Genomic DNA, 25477 nt, shown 5'->3' on the forward strand with positions numbered 1-25477 from the left:
TATTCCCCCCATGGTATATTCTTTTTTCTTTTTATGTTTATTTTTGAGACAGAGAAAGAGAGATAGAGCATGAGTAGGGGAGGGGCAGAGAGAGAGAGACACACACACACAGAATCTGAAGCAGGCTCCACGCTCTGCTCTGTCAGCACAGAGCCTGATGCGGGGCCTGAACCCAAGACCTGTGAGATCTCAACCTTAGCTGAAGTCGGATGCTTAACTGACTGAGCCACCCAGGTGCCCCTCCCCCATGGTATTTTCTTGCCTCTTTTGTTTTAGATTAATAACCATATACATGTGGGTTTATTTCTGGACATTCTATTCTGTTCTATTGGTTTATGTGTCTGTTTTTGTTCTATTACCATACCATTTTGACTACTATAGTTTTGTAGTATAGTTTGAAGTCTGGGAGTATGATACCTTCATCTTTGTTCTTTTTTCTCAAGATTGATTTGTTGATTCAGGGTGTTTTTTGGTTCCGTGCAGATTTTAGGGTTATTTGTTCTAGTTCTGTGAAAATGCTATGTGCATTTTGATAGGGGTTGCCTTGGACCTATAGATTGCTTTGGATAGTATGGACATTTTACTCATATTAATTAATTAGTTCATGCCAATCCACAGCATGTTGTATCTTCCCATTTATTTGTACTGTTTTCAATTTCTTTCATCAGCGTTTTATAATTTTCAGAGCACGGGTCTTTGGCCTCCTTGGTTAAGTTTATTCCTAGGTATTTTATTGTTTGGGGTACAATTTTCAGTGGGATTGTTTTCTTAATTTCCCTTTCTGCTGCTTCATTTTAAGTGTATAACAGTGCAACAAATTTCTACATATTAATTTTATATTTTGCAGTTTTAGTGAGTTCAGTTATTCTAGTAGATTTTGGTGGAGTCTAGGTTTTTCTTTGTAACATGTCATGTCATCTGCAAATAGTGACAGTTTTACTTCTTCCTTACCAATTAGGATGCCTTTTCTTTTTCTTGTCTGATTACTGTAACTGGGCTTGAACCCACGAACGGTGCAATCATGACCTGAGCTGAAGTTGGATGCTCAACTGACTGAGCCACCCAGGCAACCCTAAATGATTCTTTTTTATGTATTGTTGAATTCAGTTTGTTGATATTTTGTTGAGGGTTTTTGCACCTATAGTCTTTGTTTTAGAGCCTATTTTGTGGGGCGCCTGGGTGTCTTGGTCATTTATGCATCTGACTTTGGCTCAGGTCACGATCTCACAGTTTGTGAGTTCAAGCCCTGCGTCGGGCTCTGTGCTGACAGCTCAGAGCTTGAAGCCTGCTTCGGATTCTGTGTCTCCCTCTCTGTCTGCCCCTACCTTGCTCACGCTCTGTCTCTCTCTCTCAAAAAATAAATAAACATTAAAATAAATTTTTAAGAAATAAAATAATGCCCATGTTGTCTGTTACAAGTATTACTACCTGGCCTTTTTCTCCCCTTCCATTTGCATGGTATATGTTTTCCAGCCCTTCACTTTCATTCTGCATGTGTCTTTAGGTCTGAAATTAGTCTCTTGTAGGCACCATATAGATGGGGATTTTCTGTTTTGTTCGTTTCGTTTTGTTTTGTTGTCTTTATCCTTTCAGTCACTCTGTGTCTTTTGATTGGAGCCTTAGGTCCATTTATATATAAAATAATTATTGATATGTATGTATTTATTGCCATTTTGTGACGTGTGTCAACTATACTCAAGTAAAAAAATAAAAATAAATTGCAGTGTATACTCTACTAGTCTCTTTTGGTGGAGAGAAGCATCATATACCTGAATTCCAGTTGCCTGAAATAAGTGAACTCAGTTGGGTAACAGATAAGAAATTGCTTGTTGTAGCTCCTGCCTGATTAGAAATACATACCTGAAGAGTAATTAAGGCATACTTTTTGTTAAAGCTTACTTCTTTATTTTGAGACAGAGAGAGAACACGGGGGAGGGGCAGAGAGAGAGAATCCCAAGCAAGCTCTGCACTGTCAGCACAGAGCCCAATCTCACAAACCACGAGATCGTGACCTGAGCCGAAATCAGGAGTCAGCTACTTACCCGACTGAGCCACCCAGGCGCCCCAAGGCATACTTTTGAAGCGAACCGCAAGACCTGCCCCCCAGTGCTGTTGAATGTATTTTGGAAGAGTTACTTAATATTAACATTCAGGGCTATCAAGTGAATCTGAATGGTACTCAGGTAGTATAAATAGGAAAAACCTAATACATTGTGCTGATCGGTATACAAGCATTACCAACGAATTCCTCATAAGACCTTGCTCATGGAAATCTAGGGTCTCTTTTCAGAAAGAACAGTCAATATCCCCTCAGTGTTGCTTACAAGCCTGTACAAATCACAGTCTTCTATCCCATGAGTCTTAAACCAACAATGATCCCTAAGCGAATTAATAAAAAGAAAACTCATCCTTCCTTTCAGTTTAGATCCTGAAATTAGGTTAAAGCAAAGCAAAACAACAGCAAAAACGAAACACTTGGTTTTAGCTTATTGAATGTAAAAACAAGGATGAGAAAATTAGTTCTGTTTTACAACATGGGTTCCCCAAATTCAAAGGAGATGTGAATTTATTAATCGTAGATACTGAGGCAACTTGTTCTTTTGCTTTAATAATTTATTTTATGTAAGTTTGTCTCAGGTTGGATTCCCTCTTTTATCGAGCAAGGATTTTAGTCACCTCTCCTCACAGTTAATGCAGAGAGTCCAAGGAATACAAAATTGGAACATGGGCTCCAAGAAAATAGGTTTAGAAGTAGGTAAGTGGCACCTGGGTGTCTCAGTTGGTTAAGTGTCCAACTCTTGATTTTGGCTCAGGTGATGATCTCAGGGTTTGCGAGATCAAGACCCATGTCTGGCGGTGTGCTGACGGTGTGGAGCCTGCTTGGGATTGTCTCTCTGTCCCTCTCCCACGTTCTCTCCCCCCACCGCTCAAAATAAATAAATAAACTTACAAGAAGAGAGAAGTAGATAAAGGGCTTTAAGAAAGTCACATGAGGGGCGCCTGGGTGGCTCAGTCGGTTGGGCATCCGACTTCGGCTCAGGTCACGATCTTGCGGTCCGTGAGTTCGAGCCCCGCATCGGGCCCTGTGCTGACAGCTCAGAGCCTGGAGCCCGTTTCAGATTCTGTGTCTCCCTCTCTCTCTGCCCCTCCCCCATTCATGCTCTGTCTCTCTCTGTCTCAAAAATGAATAAACGTTAAAAAAAATTTTTAAAAAAAGTCACATGATAAATTTTTAAATAAAAAGTAAATTATTTTGGGGGTGTCCGCACCATGGTTCTTTTTGGGCATAAGAAGGGGAGTATTAATATTTTAAAAATTATTTTCATTAGAATTTTACAAATAGGCAAATACTTTTTCTCCTCCAAGTGAGAACCAAAAACAGGATGGTAACTAAAAATATACACTATAGGGTCACCTGGGTGGCTCAGTCGGTTAAGCATCTGACCTCGGCTCAGGTCATGATCTCGTGGTTTGTGAGTTTGAGCCCCACATCAGGCTCTGGGCTGACAGCTCAGAGCCTGGAGCCTGCTTTGGATTCTGGGTCCCAGTCTCTCTGCCTCTCCCCCACTTGTGCTCGGTCTCTTTCTCTGTCTCTCAAAAGTAAATAAACGTTTAAAAAGTTCAAATATATATATATATATATATATATATATATATATATATATGCTGCATATCAAATTTTCAAGAAAATCTAACTTAAAAGGAAATGGTTTTGATTAATTTAAGAAAGAACAGCTTTCATTTTAATTATAAACTCTTTATTATTTGGCATTTGTATGCATAAAGCGTATATTTAACTGAATGTTCTATACACACTCTAGGGAAGTATTCCAAACGCAAAATTATGATGATAAAGTTAAAAAAAAAATCAAAATACATCAAAGAGGCGTGTCAGTGCCAAATTTATGAAAACATATCTAATATGTCCCAATCCTTTTGTTCCAAAAAACGTTCACACGACAAGTGCAAAGCGGGCAATTACTTGCCAAAAGAATAAATGGGTTTCATTAGGTGGAACATGGAAAGGGACACGACGCAAGATAAAGACGCTTCAGAATTTCATTATGGGACCCCCAGTAAGACAACAGAACCTGAGGCTATGAGGACCTGTCCAAGTAGAACATTTATGTTAAATATGCCTTTACTGCTTGCCCGGTAGAGGTGATCCGTCAGCCACTGTCGGTAGAAGGAGGGCCCACAATAGACACCAGGGAAATTTTTCCGACCACAGCCATATCCGTAACTGGTGATTCCCATTACGAAAAACCGTCTGTGTTCTGGTAAGTAGCACATTAATGGTCCACCACTATCACCCTATTAAAAAAGTCCCAAAATAGCGTTAGTTCCTTCTGGTAGTCTTTAAACAACAGGAACGCTTTAATAAATTAATCCCATTAATCAGACATTTATATAAATATAAATGGTCTTTAAAAAAATTTTTTAGGGGCGCCTGGGTGGCTCAGTCGGTTGAGTGTCCGGCTTCAGCTCAGGTCATGATCTCACGGTTCGTGGGTTCGAGCCCCGCATCGGGCTCTGTGCTGACAGCTCAGGGCCTGGAACCTGCTTCGGATTCTGTGTCTCCCTCTCTCTCTGCCTTTCCCCCATTCACACACTGTCTCTGTGTCTCTCAAAATTGAATAAACGTTAAAAAAAAAATTAATAAATAAATTTTTTAATGTTTATTTTTGAGAGCGAGCATGAGCGGGGGAGGGGCAGAGAGAGAGGGAGACACAGAATCCAAGCAGCTCCAGGCTCCGAGCTGTCAGCGCAGAGCCCGACGTGGGGCTCGATCTCAAGAACCGTGAGATCATGACCTGAGCTGAAGTCGGATGCTTAACCAACTGAGCCACCCAGGCGCCCCAATATACATTTTCAACGTATCTTCAAGTTATAAAGATCCATAGATTTTCAGTTTTGCATTCCAACTCAGACAGAAAGCATTCTGTCTGGCCTGATACTTAGAGGAACCATAAAGCTGGTAGATAAACCTCCTATTTGCATGCTATTGCACCAGGATACTATAAATCCAATTGTTTGGAGTTTTTAGTGTAATTACTCAGGAGAGACATAATTTAGGGAGTAGTGTGCAAAATACTGTAAATACTACTAGAATACTTTTTATTGCTTAATGCTCTGTGTGAAAAGTGTAACTTTAAATGGATAAAGGATTCTTGAAGTTGTGTCCAAGGTTTGCTCGCTAGAAGAGACGTACAAACTGTCATCTTGCAGGAGATGGCATCTTTCCAAGTGTTAACGTTGGCTGCTGCAGGGGTAACAGGAATAAATGGCTAAGCCTCTCGGTAGCGTTACAATAACGAATGTCTGTCATAGTTTATACAAGACTGTCAGGGCACCAAAACACTATTACTAAGGACTGTTAATCACTCAAAACAACTAGAACCTTGAGAGAACTGTTTCAGGGTCTAAAGATTCAGGAATGTATTTCTAAGGTGTTTTCAGTGTCTCTCTATAAGGTAGGCATTGAATGAGCAATTACTTTTTGATAGTGAGGCTTAAAAATTTTTTTTTAATGTTTATTTGTTTTCAAGAAGAGAAAGACAGAACGGGAGCAGGAGAGGGCCAGAGAGAGAGAGAGGGAGACACAGAATCCGAAGCAGGCTCCAGGCTCCGAGCTGTCAGCACAGAGCCCGACGCGGGGCTCGAACCCACGAACCACAAGATCATGATCTGAGAGCTGAGGCAGGACGCTTAACTGACTGAGTCACCAGGTGCCCCAGTAATGAGGATGTTTTGCTTATGAATGCAATTCCATTAGATTTCGATTCCCTACTGTTTTACTCAGTAAAAGTTTTTGTTGTTTTTTTTTTTAATTTTTTTTTTTTCTCAACGTTTTTTTATTTATTTTTTTTTTTTTTATTTTTGGGACAGAGAGAGACAGAGCATGAACGGGGGAGGGGCAGAGAGAGAGGGAGACACAGAATCAGAAACAGGCTCCAGGCTCTGAGCCATCAGCCCAGAGCCTGACGCGGGGCTCGAACTCACGGACCGCGAGATCGTGACCTGGCTGAAGTCGGACGCTTAACCGACTGCGCCACCCAGGCACCCCACTCAGTAAAAGTTTTAAGAAAAAAGGACACTGGAAAGATAAACGCTGGATTGCAGAAATCAGAACGAGTAGGAAAAGGGTAGAGCATGGGGGTTCTGCTTGGGAGTGAAGTGCTGATAGATTGAGAAGTAGAATAAAGAAAGATTCAAAAAGCCCAAGAGACAAAACCAAAAAACAAGTAAACTGGACTTCCTAAAAATAAAAATCTGTGCTACAAATGGTAACATCAAGGAGATGAAGAGAGAGACCACAGAATGGGAGAAAAAATTTGCTAACCATATATCTGGCGAGAGACTTGTATCTAAAATCTATAAAAAGTGCTGATGACTCAATAATAAAAAGATAAATAACTCAGTTTTAAAATGGGCAAACTATTTGAATAGACACACCTCCAAAGAAGATGTACAAATGGCTGGCGAAGAAGCACATGAAAAGATGCTCAACATCATTAGTCACTAGGAAAATGCAAATGAAAACCACAATAAAAACACCCCTTCACACCCATGAGGGTGGCTACAGTCAAGAGGACAAACAATAGGGGTGCCTGGGTGGCTCAGTCAGCTGGGCGTCCCACTTGGGCTCAGGTCATGATCTCGAGGTTCGGGCGTTCGAGCCCCGCGTTGGGCTCTGTGCTGACAGCTCAGAGTCCGGAGCCTGCTTCAGATTCTGTGTCTCCCTCTCTCTCATTAAGGAAAAAAAAAATTAAAAAAAAAAAAAAAAGACGACAAACAATAACAAGTCCTGGCAGGATGTGGAGAGATTGGAGCTTTCATATTGCTGGTAGGAATATAAAATAGTGCAGCCATCTGGAATAGGCTTTGGCAGTTCTTCAAAATATTAAACATTGACCCAACAATTCCAGTCCTAGGTGGAATTTCCAGAAGAAATAAAAAACATACCCACACATAAAAACTGTATACACAAACGTGTACAGCGACATTATTCACAATAGCCAAAAAAAATGGAAACAGCTCAAGTGTCCATCGACTAATGAATGGATAAAATGCAGCACGTCCGTATGGTGGGATATTATTCGACAATAAAATGAATAAAGTATCAATACATGCTATAATATGGATGAACCTTGGAAACACTACGTTAAGTGAAAGATGCCGATCACAAAACATACTGAATGATTCCACTCGTATGAAATTTCCAGAATAGGCAAATCTGTAGGGATTACTGGCTGCCTAGGCCTGAGGGCAGGTGGGCGGAGAATGGGGAGTGATTCGTAATGGGTAGAGGCTTCTTTTTGGGTTGACAAAAGTGTCCTGAAATTAGATTGAGATGATGGTTGCAACGCTCTGTAAATACACTAAAAGCCCATTGAGTTATACACTTTAAATGGGTGAATTACACATATGTATATTAAAGGTGGTAATAAGAAAAGGAAGATTCAAGACAAATTTCGCCTGAAGTTGACCACGAAACCAAGGAATCACGAAAGCAATAGGATTTGGATTGTTGGAATGTAGTTTAAAAGGAGAAAAAAGAATTTAGTACCTTTAAATTTGATAATTCAAGACTTTCGCAGAAAGTGATCAAAGGCCTGTTCAAGTTTCCCTCTAGCTTTAGCAAATATTGCAGAGGAAAATTATTTGGTCTTACCCTGCAAGTATCAAAAATTCCATCTTCATCACCTGCACAAAATGAGGTGTTAGGGATTATTTGCCCATAACTCTGCTCAGAATCACAGATCTTTCGAGAGATATAATGTACTTCCGCTTCCTGTAACACATCTGTAACATTACCTATTAACAAAAAAATACCAGTAAATTATTTTGGAGAGCAGGCATTTTGACGTCAATATAAAATGTTCGTGTTGAATAGGCTTTCTTTCCAAAGTGATTCAACAATTATGTAAAGTTGTATCCATATATGCATGTGTGCCTAGGAAGATCGTGGAAGAATAATCTGATTGTTTATAGTTTAATTCCTTTAAGTTACTTTTTGTCTCTATGATTTGCCCATTCTGGACATTTCATCCTACAAATGGAATCGTACAATATGTGAGCTTTTATGTCAAGCTTATTTCACTTGGTATAATGTAGCATGTACCAACACTTCATTCCTTTTAACGGCTAGGTAATATTCCATTGTATGAATATACCACATTTTGTTTATCCATTTATCAGTTGATGGATATTTAGATTGATTTTTTTTGTGTGCTAATATGAATAATGCTGCTGTGAGCATTTGAGTACAGGTGTTTGTGTGGACAAGTGTTTTCATTTCTCTTGGGTATAGACATAGGAGTGGAGGTTTGGAATTATACGGGAACTATAAATTTTAATTTATACTATACTCCAAACTATGCTCCAAAACACCTGTGCCATTTTATATTCCCACCAGCAATGCACGAGGGTTCCAATTTCTTCGCATCCTTGTCAACACTCGTTCCCGTCTAACTTTGGATTATAGACATCCTTGTGGGTGTGACATTTATTAACTTTGAAAATTACATTTCCTAACAATTTTTTTAAATATCTGCAGATCAAAAGATCTGGGGTTTGTTTCTGTCAGGCTTGGAGCTGTCAGCCCAGAGCCCAACACGGGGCTCGAACTCACGAACCGCAAGATCATGACCTGAGCCAAAGTCAGGAAGTTAACTGACTGAGCCACTCAGGCACCCCTACATTCCCTAACTATTGGTAGTGTATAAAAATGAAATCGATTTTGGCATTTTGGTTTTATATCTGGCCACTTTACTGGACTCTCTTAATTCCAATGTATTGTAGACTGTATTAACGTAGGTAGTCCCATCATCTGTGAATAGTGAGTGTTTTGTTATTACCTAAGTCATAGGTGTTGTGCATCTTTTTCTAGTGTGCACTTGCTAGAATCTCTACTATGATATTGACAAAAGTAGTGATGGTGGGGGAAATCGTGCCTGATTCTAAGAGAAATGTTCGTTTATAATAATGATGTTTGCTGTAGTCTGGAGGTAGATAACCTTAACCAGGTTCAGGAAGTTCGCTTCTGTGTCTGGATTGCTATTGTTTAAAAAAAAATTTTTTTTAACATTTATTTATTTTTAAGAGAGAGAGAGAGAGAGACAGAGTGCAAGCGGGGGAGGGACAGAGACAGAGATGGAAACACAGAATCCGAAGCAGGCTCTAGGCTCTGAGCTGTCAGCACAGAGCCCAAAGCAGGGCTCAAACTCAAGAGCTGTAAGATCAGACCTGAGCCCAAGTCAACCGACTGAGCCACCCAGGCGCCCCTCCTTTACTCTTTATAGGACTATTCTTAGTCAGTTTGGGTTACTTTGAATTTTCTAGGAATTTATCCATTTTATCTAAGTATTAAAATGGAGAACTTAACATAGCTTAAAGTATTTTATCTTTTAATTCATAACCTTATTTGTATTTGTGTCTTCTCTCCTTTTCTCATCAGTCTCACCGGGGTTTGCTATTTTTTTTTCTTCTTCAAAGAACTAGATTTGGGCTTTGTTGGTCCTCTTTTTTCTAACTTTATTTTCTATTCATGAATTGCTGTGCTTATCTCGGTTTCTCTTCTTCTTCTTTCTATGGGTCATGTAATGTTCTGTTCAACTTTTTCCAGTTGGATATTTAATGCATGGTGTTTAGCCTTTTTTCTCTAATAGGTCAAATATTTACTCTTTGATATTTTTGAGCCTAAAGGTGTATGTATTTAAAGCCTTACATTTCCCTTTATGTGGCACTGAAATTGCAACATTCAAGCTTCTCTGGGCAGTATATACATTACAGTTCAGGTCTAAGGATTTAAAGTTATGACACAGGAGTTATTTCGTAGTGTATTTTGAATTTTCTAAATGTGTGAGTTTTTAAAAAAATTATCTTTGTCATTTTTTAAAAAGCTTCATGAATGTTTAACTTACATAACAAAATTCTCACACTGTAGGCTTGCAGTTCGATGATTTCTGGTAAATTTATACCGGCACCACAACCCAGTTTTAGACTATTTCCTTCACTCCAAAGAGTCCTCCCATGCCCATGTACGGTCAATTCCCACCTCCAACCCACATTCAAAAAATGACTAATAGGATTACTGCCACTATGGGTTTTTCTAGAAAGTTTGTATGAAGAAATCAATTGGCCACAAATGTAAGTTAGGATCCCCCCCCCGCCTTTTTTTTTTTTTTTTTTTTTTGGACTGTATTGTGTTCTATTGATCTCTATGCTCTCAGTACAGAAAACAAACCCATGCCCTGCTGTCTTGATGGCTATAGTTTTATATGAAATCAGAGTAACTCCTTCAGCCTTGTTGTTTGTCAAAATAATTTTGGCTGTTGTAGGTCCTTTGCCTTTTCATCTAAGTTTGTCAATTTGTATGAAGAAGTTTGCTGGGATATGGATAGCGATTGCATTGAATATATAGGTCAATCTAGAGATACTTGTAATATTAACAATAATGAATCTTCTAATACAAATCGGTATGACATTCATTTATTAGGTCTTCTTTATGTCATGTTTTGCAGGTTTTTTTTTTAATATTTACTTTTTTGTAATGTTTATTTTTGCTTTTTTTTTTAAATTTTTTTTCAACGTTTATTTATTTTTGAGACAGAGAGAGACAGAGCATGAACAGGGGAGGGGCAGAGACAGAGGGAGACACAGAATCTGAAACAGGCTGCAGGCTCTGAGTGGTCAGCACAGAGCCTGACGCGGGGCTCGAACTCACGGGCCGTGAGATCATGACCTGAGCCGAAGTCGGACGCTTAACCGACCAAGCCACCCAGGCGCCCCTGTAATGTTTATTTTTGAGAGCGCGAGAGAACACTATGTGCACGCACAGGCAGGGGAGGGGTAAGGAGAGAGGGGGACAGAGAGGCTCCGAAGTAGGGGTCTGCGCTGACAAGAGAGCCCGATGTGGGGCTTGAGCTCACGAACCATGAGATCATGACCTGAGCCGAAATCAAGAGTCGGTCGCTTAACTGACTGAGCCACCCAGGTGCCCCTTGAAGTTTTCAATGTATAGACCTTGCACCTCTTCTGTTGACTACAGTGAATGTAGGTGTGGATCTCTTTCTTTTTTTTTAATCTCAACTGGGGATTCATTGAGCTTTTGTAAATGTTTTTCATGAAATTTCAGGAGCTTGGGGCCATATTTTCTTTGAATTATTTTTTCTTCCCCATCTTCTCTCTCTTCCCCTTCCAGAAATCCCATTGCACACATGTTGGTGTACTTGATGTTGTGCCACATGTCTCTGAGTGTGTATTGATTTTTCTGCAATATTTTTCCTCTGTGTTCTTCAGATTAGGTCACTTCTTTTGCTGTTTCAGTTTCAGTTCACTGATTCGAGACTTTTTATTCAGTTCTTTTGAAAATTGACTCTTTCACTACAGATATTCCCTATTTGGTAAATTATTGTCATCACATTTTCCTTTAATTCCTTTGACTTATGCACACCTAACGAGCTTCTTTGGGGTGCCTGGGCAGCTCAATCGGTTTAGTATCCAACTCTTGATTTTGGCTCAGGTCATGATCTTATGGTTCGTGAGATCGAGCCCTGTGTTAGACTCTGTGCTGATAGCACCAAGCCTGCTTAGGATTCTCTCTCTCTCTCTCTCTCTCTCCACCCCCCCTCCCCCAATCTGGTTTGCATTCTTTCTCTTAAAGTAAATGAATAATTTTTTAAAGAGCTTCTCTGAAATCTTTATCTGCTAAATTCAACACCTGAGCCTATATGGAGTCTGGTTCTATTGACCATTTCCCCCCACCTGAGAATAGGTGACACTTTTGGGTTTTTTGTTTGTTTTTTATGTCTTATATTTTTGTTGAAAATTGGGCATTTTAGGGGCGCCTGGGTGGCTCAGTTGGTTAAGAGTCCAACATCAGCTCAGGTCATGATCTAATGGTTCGTGAGTTTGAATCCTGCATTGGGCTCTGTGTTGACAGCTCAGAGCCTGGAGCCTGCTTTGGATTTTGTCTCCCTCTCTCTCTGCCCCTCCCCTGCTTTCATGGTCTCATTCTCTCTCTCTCTCTCTCTCTCTCTCAAAAATAAATAAATTTTTTTTAAAAAAGAAAGAAAATTTGTCATTTTAGACAGTACATTGTAACAACCCTGGATTTTGATTCCTTCCTCAAGAATGTTGTTGTCAGGGGCACCTGGGTGGTTCAGTCAGTTGAGTATCCAACTCATGATTTCAGCTCAGATCATGATCCCAGGATGGTGGGATTGAGCCCTACATCAGGCTCTGCACTGAGTGTGGAGCTTGCTTAAGATTCTCTCTCTGTCTCCCCCTCTGCCCTTCCCTTGCTCACATGCTCTAAAATAAAAAAAAAAAAAAAAAGAAAAAAGAAAAAAAAGAATGTTGTCATCCTTAAAGTAACTTGCCCGGACTTAAATTGTAGACTCGTCTGTCGTGACTGTTGATGTTTCTGCTCAGTGTTTTAATTCTGATTTTTACCTTTAGCCTAGCTTCATAGGGCTTGCATGTGTATCTGTATAGTTTAGGGGTCAGTCAATGATTTGGGCTGCTGATGAATAAATCTGTGTTTGGGTTGGGGACTGTATTCAAAGTCCAGTCAGTTTTCAAATCTACTTTGACTTTCTCTTTATTGTGAGTTCTCTCGGATTTTCCTGACACATGTATGGTTTCCCAACCAGCCAAGGATATTTGGAAAGCTTATTGAGCTATTCTATAGCTCTCACATTTTCAGGATTTATCTGTCAAATTTCTGACTGTTCTACTGCTGGCCACATCCAGGACTAGCAGAGGCTGTGGGTTTTCCCCATTTGTCTCTTGCTGAGTCTTCTACTTTTTATTGAGAATGCTGTTAGCCAGGATTTTCATCTGCTGTTCCAGATAGAGTTCACTTCCTCTGGTAACAAGATTCTGTTCTTTGTGACCCTAGTAAAACTATTGCACTGACTGATGAGAGGGGACTTTGGACCAACCACAAACAAGAAAGCTGCAAGTTCCTCTTTTACCCAGTTTATAGCTGTTTATGATGAACAAATATTTCTCAATGTGTTGTGTACTTTGGTTGATTTTCAAGGCCCTGAAGTGGTTGCTTTTGGCAATTTTGTCCAGTTTATATCTGGGGAGGGGGGAGAAGATTTGCCACCCTCCCCATGCCATCACAGCCCAAATTCCCATCCCTTTTATCATTTTATTGTTTCATAATCACAGTTCATAGTTTGTACAGTACTTACCCTTTGAACTTCGAGATTTGTTTTATGGGCTAGTAAGTGGTCAGTTTATTATTATTTTTTTTTTCAACGTTTATTTATTTTTGGGACAGAGAGAGACAGAGCATGAACGGGGGAGGGGCAGAGAGAGAGGGAGACACAGAATCGGAAACAGGCTCCAGGCTCTGAGCCATCAGCCCAGAGCCCGACGCGGGGCTCGAACTCACGGACCGCGAGATCGTGACCTGGCTGAAGTCGGACGCTTAACCGACTGCGCCACCCAGGCGCCCCTATTATTATTTTTTTAATGTTTATTTATTTTTGAGAGAGAGGGAGACAGAGTGCGAGCAAGGAAGGGCAGAGAGAGAGGGAGACACAGAATCCAAAGAAGGCTCCAGGCTCTGAGCTGTCAGCACAGAGCCTGATGCAGGGCTTGAACCCACGGAAGGTGGTCAATTTTTATAAAGATTCTACCTATACTCGAAAAGATAAAATTCTCTAACTTTTTGAGGGCAGTGATTTGGCTATTAAATCAAGCTTACTAATTATGTTGTTCAAATATTCCAAATCTTTACTTACTAGGTTTTCATCTGTTTGATATGTTAATAATAAAAATAGTGTTGTATTAAAATTCCCTACCATCACAGAGGAGTTATAATGTTTATTGTACAATTCTACTTTTCTATACAATCCTACAATTCTATAATTCTCCTTAATATTATCTGGGTCCTATTAGGTTCAGAAGTCTAGAATTGCTCTATCGTCTTGGTGAGTTAAACCTTTTCTAAATAAAAATGACCTTCTTTATCCCTAATAATTCTTTTGTCTTAAAGTCTATTTTGTCTGCAATTTGCATAGTGATACTAGCTTTCTTTTAATTTGGATTTACTTGATATATTTCTTTACTATTGTTTTACTTATCCCTTTAGGTAAACTGGATTTCCTACTCCCTAATCTGATTATCTGTCTTTTAACTAATGGTTTGCTCCATTAACACTTATCGTGATTATGGATATATTTGGGCTTTTTTCTACTGTCTTATTTTATATTTTCTACTTTTTTCACTTTTCCTATGCTTCTTATTTCTTTCTTGATTTATTAAGATTTTGTCTTCATTTTCTTATTCCATTTGTTTCTTGCTACTAGTTTACACATTGTATCTTCTATTTCTATTATTGAGATTTGACCATTCATGCTTCAATCTAATGTTAATCGGTATCTTAACACTTCTTTTTTTTTTTCAATTTTTTTTGAATGTTTATTTTTGAGAGCGAGAGAGAGACAGAACATGAGCCGGGGAGAGGCAGAGAGAGAGGGAGACACAGAATCTAAAACAGGCTCGAGGCTCTGAGCTATCAGCACAGAGCCCCATACAGGGCTCAAACTCACGAACCGAACCACCAGATCATGACCTGAGCCGAAGTAGGACGCTTAACCAACTGAGCCACCCGTGTGCCCCTCTCATAGGTATAATTGCTATCATCTCACAGATCATGAATACATATGACATTGTGACAGATGATATAATATAGTGGAAACACATGAGTTTTGAAGCTGGCCAACCTGGGACTGAATTTTTACTCCTAACTTAGCTGTGTAATTTGGGGCAACTTACTTAACATCTTCAAACCTCAGTTTATTCATGTCATAGTATTTTTCATGGTGTTACTGGGGGCATTAAGTGAGAAATGCATTAAGGTGCTTAGCATTTTATTAAGTACCTAGACCTGAATAAATGGACGCTGCTGCTATATCATTGCTCTAATTGTTGTTCAAGAGTCAGTAACTTGCCCATGGTCATGCAGCTGGTACACTGCAGGGCTGAGATTTAGACTTAGGTCTTTGGTCCTAAAGCCCATACCTCTTTATCTTGTTTAAACAGTATTCTCAGAGGAAAAAAAAATAATTCACAGATCTTTCATACATTTATCTGGTATTCTATCTAATCTATACCTAATTATTTACTTCTTAAAAAATTTTTTTCATCTTTATTTATTTTTGAGAGAGATAGAGTGCAAGCAGGGAGGAGCAGAGAGAGAGGGAGACACAGAATCTGAAGCAGGCTCCAGGCCCTGAGCTGTCAGCACAGAGCCCGATGCAGGACTTGAACCCACCAACTATGAGATCATGACCTGGGCTGAAGTCGGATGCTTAACCGACTGAACCACCCAGGCACGCCTAATCTACACATATTTAAATGGCTAGTTTCTGTGGGGAATAGAAAAGAGACTCAATGCTTGAGATCATGTATTGCTAACTAGATTTGGATTCCTTTGAGGGCAATTTGTACTTCATGTAGTACTTATATATTCAGGCTTTACAATGAGGAAGATCTGAATTTGTGTCCTACCTTTTCAGCCTCTAAGATCCACAATTCCTGGTCTGTTACATGGGAATAATAACATTAACTTCCTAATAGGAATATTTTGAAGATAAAAGAAAATGATATATTTAGAAAAAGGGCCTAAAACACGGTAAATGCTCTCAAGTAGTAGCTATTGTTAACACCAAAGGCAGAGACTAGTTTCTACATTTATTTGTTCTTCCCAGTAGTTCAATCAATCAATAATTAGTGCCTGTTTGTGCACTAAAGAAAATGTATGGCAATCAACCTGCTTGATACTAAATAGGACATTAAGTAAAAAGGACCCTAAATTTGATCCCTTATAGCCAGAAGCTTATTACGATAAGCCATTCTGGGGGCGCCTGGGGGGCTCCGTCGGTTGAGTGTCCGACTTCGGCTCAGGTCATGATCTCGCGGTGTGTGAGTTCGAGACCCGCGTGGGGCTCTGTGCTGACAGCTCAGAGCCTGGAGCCTGCTTCGGATTCTGTGTCCCCTTCTCTCTCCGCCCTATCCCTTCTTGTGCTGTCTTTCAAAAATAAACATAAAAAAAATTTAATAAAAAGATAAGCCATTCTGTTACAGAGCTGGAACAAAGAAACACTTAAAACCTCTCTCTCATCCTATCTGAGAATGTCTAGAGGTTCAAGGGTCTTGGCAGGTATAACCAGAGAAAGTCTCTATTTCTGCTTTGGAAGACAGTTTCATCTTTCCCACAAAAAAGAAAAAAATACAAGAAAAAAAAGAACATTTCCTTTTCAATGGTTTATAAAGACTAACTGCTCAAGCTCATGATATAAAGAGATACACGTATACAAGGGTTCATCCTCTCTAGTAATCAGGAAAAAAATATACACATAAAACTCAGACTATAATTACCTTCTTCTTTTGTTCTTCCCCAGCCACTTATAAAACACTTCGTGTTTTGGTCCAGCATTTGGAAAACATCAAAAGGTAGACAAATAGGCTGAATATAGTCATTATACCTCACTGCTTTTTTTAAATGAAAAAGCGCAATATCATTTACGTAAGTTTCCAAATTGAAATCTGGATGGATAATGATTGCTTTAACTTTTATCTTCTTGGAGTATGGAGGACCTCCATGTATGTTATTAGTTCCAATCACAACTCTCCACATTAAAGGATCTCTGAAAGAGAATAAATGTTGTTATAAACATGTTTATTAAGTCAGTATTCTTCATCTCCCACTAGTTTTTGTTTTTCTCAGGGTAATCAGAAAAATTGAATCTTACTTTCATGTACGTGAAGTCACATCAAATAAGAGCCAAAAATATCATGCCATAGGAAAGGAGAAAAAGATCAATGGGACAGAGGTCCTAAGACAGATTTAAGTACATGAGACTTTAGTATATGGTGAAGGTATCACTTCTTACCAGTGGACAAAAGAATGATTTACTTGATAGATGGTATGGGGACATCTAGCTAAACTAACTAGTTTGAAAAGTGAGATAAAATTAAATCTCTGAAAAACATTAAACAGTAAAATAAACCCCAAATGGATTAAATATTTAAATGCAAAAATCTTTTTTAATGCAGAAATCTTTTAAATAACATCTTCATTTTAGAGATACATAAAGTGATCTGTCTGAGATTTGCTTCCAAATAACTGAAGGGGGGAGGAGTTGGTGGGGATAAAAATGAAATAAGATCAGGTAAGAGTTGATAACTTGAAGCTGGATGCTAGGTACATGGAATTCACTGAACTATTCCTTCTACTTTTGTAAATTTTTGAAATTTTAGAACGAAACCTTTGGATATGAAATTAGCATGAGAATTATAAAAAACTAGGAAGAAAATGTAGGTGAATACATAGCATTGATAGGAAATACATAGCATACATAGGAAATAGGAATAGGAATACATAGCATACATAGGAAAAAGGACTTGATCAAGCACAACATTCTAAATATACAAAACAGGATGCACTTATGGATCTTGACAATCTTAACAAAACAAAAACAAAGAACAAGTAAAAAACCAAAATGTTTTCTGTAGGTCAAAATCAACAATTAAAACCTTAAGAATTTAATAGTTGTTCATCTGGAATTGGACTGGGAAGGAGGACCTTTTACTTTATTTTATTTATTTATTTATTTAAAAAAAAAATTTTTTTTTCAATGTTTATTTTTGGGACAGAGAGAGACAGAGCATGAACGGGGGAGGGGCAGAGAGAGAGGGAGACACAGAATCGGAAACAGGCTCCAGGCTCTGAGCCATCAGCCCAGAGCCCGACGCGGGGCTCGAACTCACGGACCGCGAGATCGTGACCTGGCTGAAGTCGGACGCTTAACCGACTGCGCCACCCAGGCGCCCCAGGACCTTTTACTTTATAGGCTGTTGTTTACAAATGCTGAAATTCCTTTTCATCCTTCAAACTGGCCAAGTTTATGAGTGTGTGTGTGTGTGTGTGTGTGTGTGTGTGTGTGTGTGTAATGCTCAGGATAAACAAAAGTCACCAAAACAAAGCAACTCTTATTCATGTGGGAAGTATAAACAGATGGGTACTTTGCCAGCATGTATCAATAGCCTATAAAATTTGCATGTATCAATAGCCTATTTTACTCTGCAATTCTACTTCCTAGAATTTCTCCCAAGGAAATAGAAGATATTTAGCTATCCTAAAAGTGGGTTAGGTAACCTCTAGAAAGTTTACCAAAAAATTGTAAAGCCCTAGTTCTATTTTGTGTAAAAAGAAATCACTGCTTTGAGCTACTTTGAAATAATGGTCTTTTCTTTTCTTTTCCAAACTTACTCAACTTATATTCCTTACTTCAGTTTATATTCAGACCATAAGATTACAAAACAGGCTGTAGGGGCACCTAGGTGGTTCAGTTGGTTGAGTATCCAACTCTTGATTTTGTCTCAGGTCATGATCCCAGCATGGGATCAAGCCCCACATAAGGCTCTGTGCTGAGCGTGGAGTCTGCTTGAGATTCATTCTCTTTCTCTCTCTTCCTCCTCCTCTCTTTCTTTTCTTCCCCCTGCTTTCTTTCATTCTCAAATAATAGTAAAAAAAAAACAAAAACAAAAACAAACAAACAAAAAAAAACACACACGACCCAGGCTGTATACTGAAATGTATACATTGCTGAAATTAAAGAAGACATGAATAAGTGGAAAGAGATTCTGTGGTCATGGACTGGAAAACTTAATATTGTTAAGATGCCAGTAATTACCCAAAGCAATCTATAGATTCAATGCAATCTGTATAAAAATCCCAATGATTTGTTTTTGAAGAAATAGAAAAGCCCATCCTAAATTCACACAGAATGTCAAGGGACCCCAAGTAGCCAAAATAATCTTGAAAAAGAAGACTCTAGTTGGAGGACTCCCATTTCCAGACTTGAAACCTACTGCAAAGCTACAATAGTCAAAACAGTATCATACTGGCAGGCACACACACACACCAGCTGAAAAGAATCGAAAGCCCAGAAATACACCCTTGCGTATGGGCTCAACTGATTTTCAACAGAAGTGTCAAGACAATTCACTGGGACAGGACAGCCCTTTTCAACAAATTTTGCTGGCAAAGTTGTGTATGTACATGCAAAAGAATGAACTGGGCACTTACCTTACACCACATGCAAAAATTAAACCAAAACAGATGAAGGCCTAACTATAAAAGTAAAACAAAAAAACTCCTAGAAGAAGACACAGGAGGAAACTTTCACAGTATTGGATTTGGCAATGATTTCTTGGATATGACACCAAAAACACAGGTAACAATAAATAAATAAATAAATAGGACGTCTTTAAGATTAAAAACTTTTGTGCATCAAAGATCATTATGAAGAGAGTGAAAAGACAAACCACAGAATGAGAGAAAATATTTGCAAATCCTGTATTTGATAAGGGACTGATATCAAGAATATAAAAAAACATTCCTACAGCTCAGCAAAAATACTAATTAAAAATGGGCAAAGGATTGAATACATGTTTCTTCAGGGAAGATATACACATGGCCAATAAGCACATTGAAAGGTGCTCAACATCACTAGTTATTAGGGAAATGTAAATCCAAATCACAGTGAGGGGCGCCTGGGTGGCTCAGTCGGTTAAGCACCGAATGCTGAAACGACTCTTCATTTCAGCTCAGGTCATGATCTCAGGGTGTGAGATTGAGCCCCAAATTGGGCTCCACGTGGGGTATGGAGCCTGCTTGGGATTCTCTCTTCCTCTGCCCCCCCCTCCCGTTACCCCTGCCCCCCACTCCCACTCTTGCACGCTCTCTCTCAGAAAAATACAAAGACAAAAACAGAAACAAAGACAAAACACAAAAGCCACCGTGAGATACACTTCACATGCATTAGGATAGTTACCATAGTAGTAGTGTAAGTGTTAAGTTGTGTAAGCGATGACCTAGGCACATGGAGACTGATGTTCTGAATCGATTTCTAATCAGTGTGGGGTACTGGAAGACGAGAAACAAATTTAAGAGCTACTGTGCAGAGAGAGCTAATTCTAGGTAATGGAGCCATTAGTGATGGTGTTCTGTGAAAGAATCGAGAAGGAACAGGGTTGTAGAGGAAAGATTTTTTTAAAATTCATTTTCGGACTTGCTGAGACGGCAACTCCAGTATAAATGTGTAGTAGAGAACCGGAAATATGACTCCCCTGGAGAGACTTGGGTGTTTCCAGGACATGGTGACTACTGAAACAGAAGTAGACGGACATCTCCAGCGAAGAGTACAGAGGATAAGGCAAAAGGATAAGAAGGGGAACTCTAGAAATACTGCCATTTAGACAATGACAGACTCATCAAGGAAAAGGAGAAAAGAAAAAAGAGACGGTGACTTAGAAATCAAGAAAAAAAAAAAGAAAGAAAAAAAAGAAATCAAGGAAATAGATCGTTTGGAGGAGAGCAGCGGTCAACTTCGCCACATGCTATAAAGATCAAATAGGAGGCACCCCTGCGGGGCTCAGGCGGTTAGGCATCCAACTCATGGTTTCGGCTCAGGTCATGATCTCACGGTTCGTGAATTTGAGCCCTGCGTCAGGCTCTGTGCTGACAGTGCAGAGCCTGCTTGGGATTCCCTCCCTCTCTATGCCTCTCCCCCGCTTGCACACACACACTCTCTCTCTCTCAAAAATAAAGAAAGAAACTTAAAAAAAAAGATCAAATAAGATGGGGACTAACAAGCAGTCATTGGATTTGGCACGGAGGGGGATCTTTAACAGTGTGATTTGGCCCCAGATATCAGACTGCAATTGGGATCTTATGAGTCAATGCAGAAGAAGCAAAAGGGGGTCTCTCAGAGTGTTTAACAGTGAAGGGAAGAACAGAAACAGGTAGGGTTAATCGGTAGGTTGCTTGGGTTTTTAAATAATGGCGGAGTGATCTAAACACATGTAACGATTCCAGGGAAGAAACCAGAGAGAGGTTGAAAAATACTAAAGCAACACTGAAGTATAATGAAACAGCACAGATTTGAGAACTGGCTTGAAATCAGGGGGCTGCTATTTAACAGCAGTGTGATCTTGGGCAAGTTACCAAATCGCCCTGCTCTCTGGATTCTTCAGGCGTAAAACAGAGAGAATAATAGCTATCTACCTCAGAGGGTTAGTGGGAGGGCTTTTTTTTTTTTTTTTTTTAACACAGAATTATATTTAACAGCCTTAGTACTTAATCTCAGAGCAAGTCTTTGATAAATGGTCGTTATAAGAAGGAATAAGGGATCGCTGACGGTGCAAGATAAGTGAGGAGGAACCGGAATAAAAGGTGGCAAAGTTAGTCCTCTGACAGAGAAGGTGCTTCTGAAAAGTAGAGACTATGCCCCAGTAATGTCTACTTCCTCAGCACCCAGCCCAGCCCCTAGCAGATACCATATATCCAGTAAATGTCGAGTGCGGAAGTAAAAAAAACATCAATGAGATTTAGCCTTGAGAAACGTTAAGTGGAATATGAACATTATCCTCGAAGAACTGAATTCAATATATCTGGCGTCAGAAAGCAGATAAAAAAATCAAGGCACTTACTTTAACATAAGAAAAGCTCTCTAAGAATTAGAGCTGTCCAGAAAAGAAGTGAGATTCCTCCTAAGGTACCAGTGCATCATCGTAAGAAATGTTTCAAGTAGAGAGCCGTATGCTGTAGTTACGGTTACATGTGTGAGTTTTCATTCTGACAAACCTGGATTTGATCCCTGATTTTGTGGCTCTCTAGCCATGAGCGAGGTACTTAATGCTTAAGTCTCAGGGTCTCCCTACAGCAAAGAATGGTTGCAAACGTTAGTAAAATCAAGTACGAAAACGTTCCTGGCTCAGCACATTGAAGCGATCATTATTTCAGACTCGACAGCCTCTTACTTCAATATTGTAAGAAGGATTCAAATACAGGACACAGGATTGAACCAGACCTTGAAAATGCCTCTTTGAAGCCTAAGATTCGATGACAATGTAACAAAGCTATATTATTTGACCAAGGTCATACATCTGGTAGGTTTTGGAAACTTCCTTAAAGCTCAGCACCAGAGTGTCAGTGGAAAAGTAGGATACAGGTCTCCTCAATCTAAACTCATTTTTCTTCTTACTGTGTCAAAGGACTAGACCAGTAAAAAGCACGATGTCAGGACTTGGTAGGCAAGAAAAGCTTTTCCAAGAATCTTCAAACCATATCAACCAGGGTTTTCCTCCCTTGATTTGAGGTCTGAATGCTGTGGAAAAGCAGTTTTTAAAGATAGCATGTTAGAAAACAATTGTAAAGCACTCACCCTTGAAAGAACAGAATTGATTCCTAACTCTGAAACTTTTTTTCTAGATCTCCACGTTTGGTGTATACCTTAGTATCTTACTATCTTTCTACCTCTGTTCCTCAAAAAGCCAATTTATGGAACTGAAATGCATGTTTCAAAAATTTAGTATACCGGGGCGCTTGGCTGGCTCAGTTGGTCTCAGGGTCATGAGTTCAAGCCCCACGTTGGGCATAGAGCTTACTTACAAAAAATGTAGTACACAGACTAAAACCTTATGTACCCCATCAGGCCAGTTGCCCTCAACTGAATTTTGAACTTGTTAGTCCCTTTTTTTCTTTTTTAATTTTTTTTAACATTTATTTATTTTTGAGACAGAGACAGACAGAGAATGAACAGGGGAGGGGCAGAGAGAGAGGGAGACACAGAATCTGAAACAGGCTCCAGGCTCTGAGCTGTCAGCACAGAGCCCGACGCAGGGCTCGAACTCACGGACCGTGAGATCATGACCTGAGCTGAAGTCGGACGCTTAACCAACGAAGCCACCCAGGCGCCCCTTGTTAGTCCCTTTTAAAGACTTTTCATTCTTCTCCAAGAGATCTGTTCTGTTATAAATGAAAAATTAAAGGGGCACCTGGGTGGCTCAGTCAGTTAAGCGCCGACTTTGGCTCAGGTCACGATCTCACTGCTCGTGAGTTCAAGCCCCACACTGGGCTCTGTGCTGACAGCTCTCAGAGCCTGGAGCCTGCTTCAGATTCTGTGTCTCCTCTCTCTGCCCCTCCTCCAATCACAGTCTGTCTCTCTCAAAAATAAAATAAACATGAAAAACAACTTTTAAAAAAACCAAACAGCTAAAGGGATGTTATATGACAGGTACCATCATTTCCCAAAATATTTTTCTTAGAGCTTCGTATGAAATGGTTATAAGGGTCATGAAGTTCTATTCTAACTGTGGTAAATCCTATTTCTCTAAGACTAACATCACCCATAGAGTCAATAAACATTTATTAGGTCTTCTATAAAGTAGGCCAAGTCCTATATTAGTCCAAGGAATACAAAATAAAACATGTAGCTCTTGTTCTTAAAAAACTCATGATCCAATCATGAGAAAGACAAACACATGGTTGCAACATAATTGTAAAAGCTAAAAGAAAATCGTCAGTATTTAAAGCAATGTCCGACGTTGCTCCAAACCCATTGCTCCAACCCATAGTCCAAATCTACCTGTCTCCTATTTTTGTATAGCCCACGAACAAAGAATGTTTTTTATACTTTTAGATGGTTGGGACTCTCCCCCATAGTATTTTGTCAAATTTTAGTGTTCATAAGTAATTTATTGGATCACAGCACACTTATTCAGTTGTACTGTCTATGGCTACTTTGGTTCTACAGCGACAGAGTTGAGTAGTTGTGACAGAGTCCTTAAAACTTTTGCTATCTTTGCAGAAAGTGTGTTGACTTCTGATTTATAGGATTCACGTCAATAAATAGTGTGCTACATGTAAAGCATTATGGCTATTTGTAAACACACAGCTTAACTGAACATGACTGAAATAAAATGGTCCTCTACTACTTTAAAATACTCCCTCAGAGGGGCGCCTGGGTGGCTCAGTCGGCTGAGCGTCCGCCTTCAGCTCAGGTCATGATCTCACACTCTGTGAGTTCGAGCCCCGCGTCGGGCTCTGTGCTGACAGCTCAGAGCCTGGAGCCTGCTTCGTATTCTGTGTCTCTCTCTCTCTGCCCCTCCCCTGCTCATGCTCTGTCTCTCTCTGTCTCAAAAAATAAATAAAAACATTTAAAATAAATAAATAAATAAATACTCCCTCAGAGAAAAAATAGGAATTGTGTTTTGAATACATACCTAGTGTCCTTAGTGCAGTGGGCAGCTGTGAGGACCACTTACTTTTCACTAAGCTTCCCCACACATGTGAGCAAGAATTTTGCCTGATTGGATCTGCAGGCTAACTAGCCATGGCCATGCACCAATTTGAGCTTCTGTGCCCCCTATAATCCGAGACCTTTCAATGCATCTGCAAGTGGTGCTGTTCACAATCTAAAATTAAAAGTCATATATTATTTGGACTGAACATCTAATAATACGCACTACCTCCTAATCTTAACACACTAATCTTTTAATTCCTATTTAAAGATGGATAGCAAGTCTGGATACCTAAGGCATGCCCATCTTCTGGGAAAAAAAAAAAAAAAAGTAAAGGAGCGTTAAGACAAACCGGCTTAACTGATCACTTGCAAATGGGCGTTAGATCAACACAGTTCATTAATTTTAAACTCTATTCTCTAAATGAGATAGGTTTCTTTGACAGGTATCAATTGTTTCCTGTGCAGAATGGCAATTAGAGAGCTGGGACTGATGAATCACGGGCTACAAGTTACAATACTTGCATTTAACTTGTTAGGTTAATTTTTCTCAAGTGTAGTATGAAAAGGTCACCTACGGGCCTTTTCAACCCTGAATCCACTAAATCCTCATCATTAAAATGGGAAAGACAAACTCAGTGTTTTGAACATACATAGATGCGCCACACAAGCCTATGGCGTTTTTGTTACAAGACTACTACCCTGTCACGAATGGACTGCTTAGGTCTGTACGTTTTAAAGACAGTTGGAACGACAGAAAGGGAGGGACCCAATCCAACACTACAGAAGTGGGGAAGACGCACAGGACCCCGTCCAAAGAGAGGAATGAACAGATACTGCCCTCTTCGTCTGCAGCTCCCTCCTCCGGGCCTGGGGTGCCCTCCGCCTCTGCTCGCGGGGCCTCAGGCCACCCGGGGGCAGCACCTGCTCCTGCCAGGGGCTGCGTCCAGTCCTTTCAGAGAGTGAGTAGTGCGGCTGCGTATGGGAGAGCGCTGCCCACAAACAGCAGGGCAGCACTCAGGAGCCACAGCCCCATTTGAAACTCCGGCGCACAAGATGGCGGCAGGCATTTCTGTCTGTCGGGCTGTGGGCGGGGCTGGGAGACGGGGGTGCGCAGGCGGTTCGCGGGCCAGGAGACTGGGACGGATGGTGCGCCGGTGGTCCGCATCTAGGAGACGGGGGGGGGGGGGGGGGGGGGGGGGGGGGGGGGGGGCGGGGACAGGTGCTCGCCGGCTGGGGCGGGGAGGCAGTGCACAGGTGGGCCGTGGCCTATTAGATGGGGGGCAGAGTGCGCCGATGGGCCACGGCCTAAGAGACGCTGGTGTGCATTGGCTGGCCGCAGTCTAGGAGACTGGGTGTGCGGG

The 25477-nt window shown here is 40.2% G+C and overlaps 1 protein-coding gene across 1 annotated transcript; it reads right to left on the bottom strand.

Moving 5' to 3' along the window:
- Window positions 1–3958: 3958 nt before the first annotated feature.
- TMPRSS12 (transmembrane serine protease 12) lies at window positions 3959–25274 on the bottom strand. Its single transcript, XM_086715118.1, is given in 8 exon segments — window positions 3959–4314; window positions 7676–7818; window positions 16405–16673; window positions 24097–24156; window positions 24158–24288; window positions 24951–25088; window positions 25090–25150; window positions 25152–25274. Coding segments are annotated over 8 exon segments (1086 nt in total). The 5' UTR covers window positions 25184–25274; the 3' UTR covers window positions 3959–4062.
- Window positions 25275–25477: the final 203 nt, after the last annotated feature.

The sequence above is a fragment of the Puma concolor genome, chromosome B4, assembly GCF_028749965.1.
Source record: "Puma concolor isolate L17-30 chromosome B4, mPumCon1.1.hap2, whole genome shotgun sequence".
In the NCBI taxonomy this organism is placed as follows: Eukaryota; Metazoa; Chordata; class Mammalia; order Carnivora; family Felidae; genus Puma; species Puma concolor.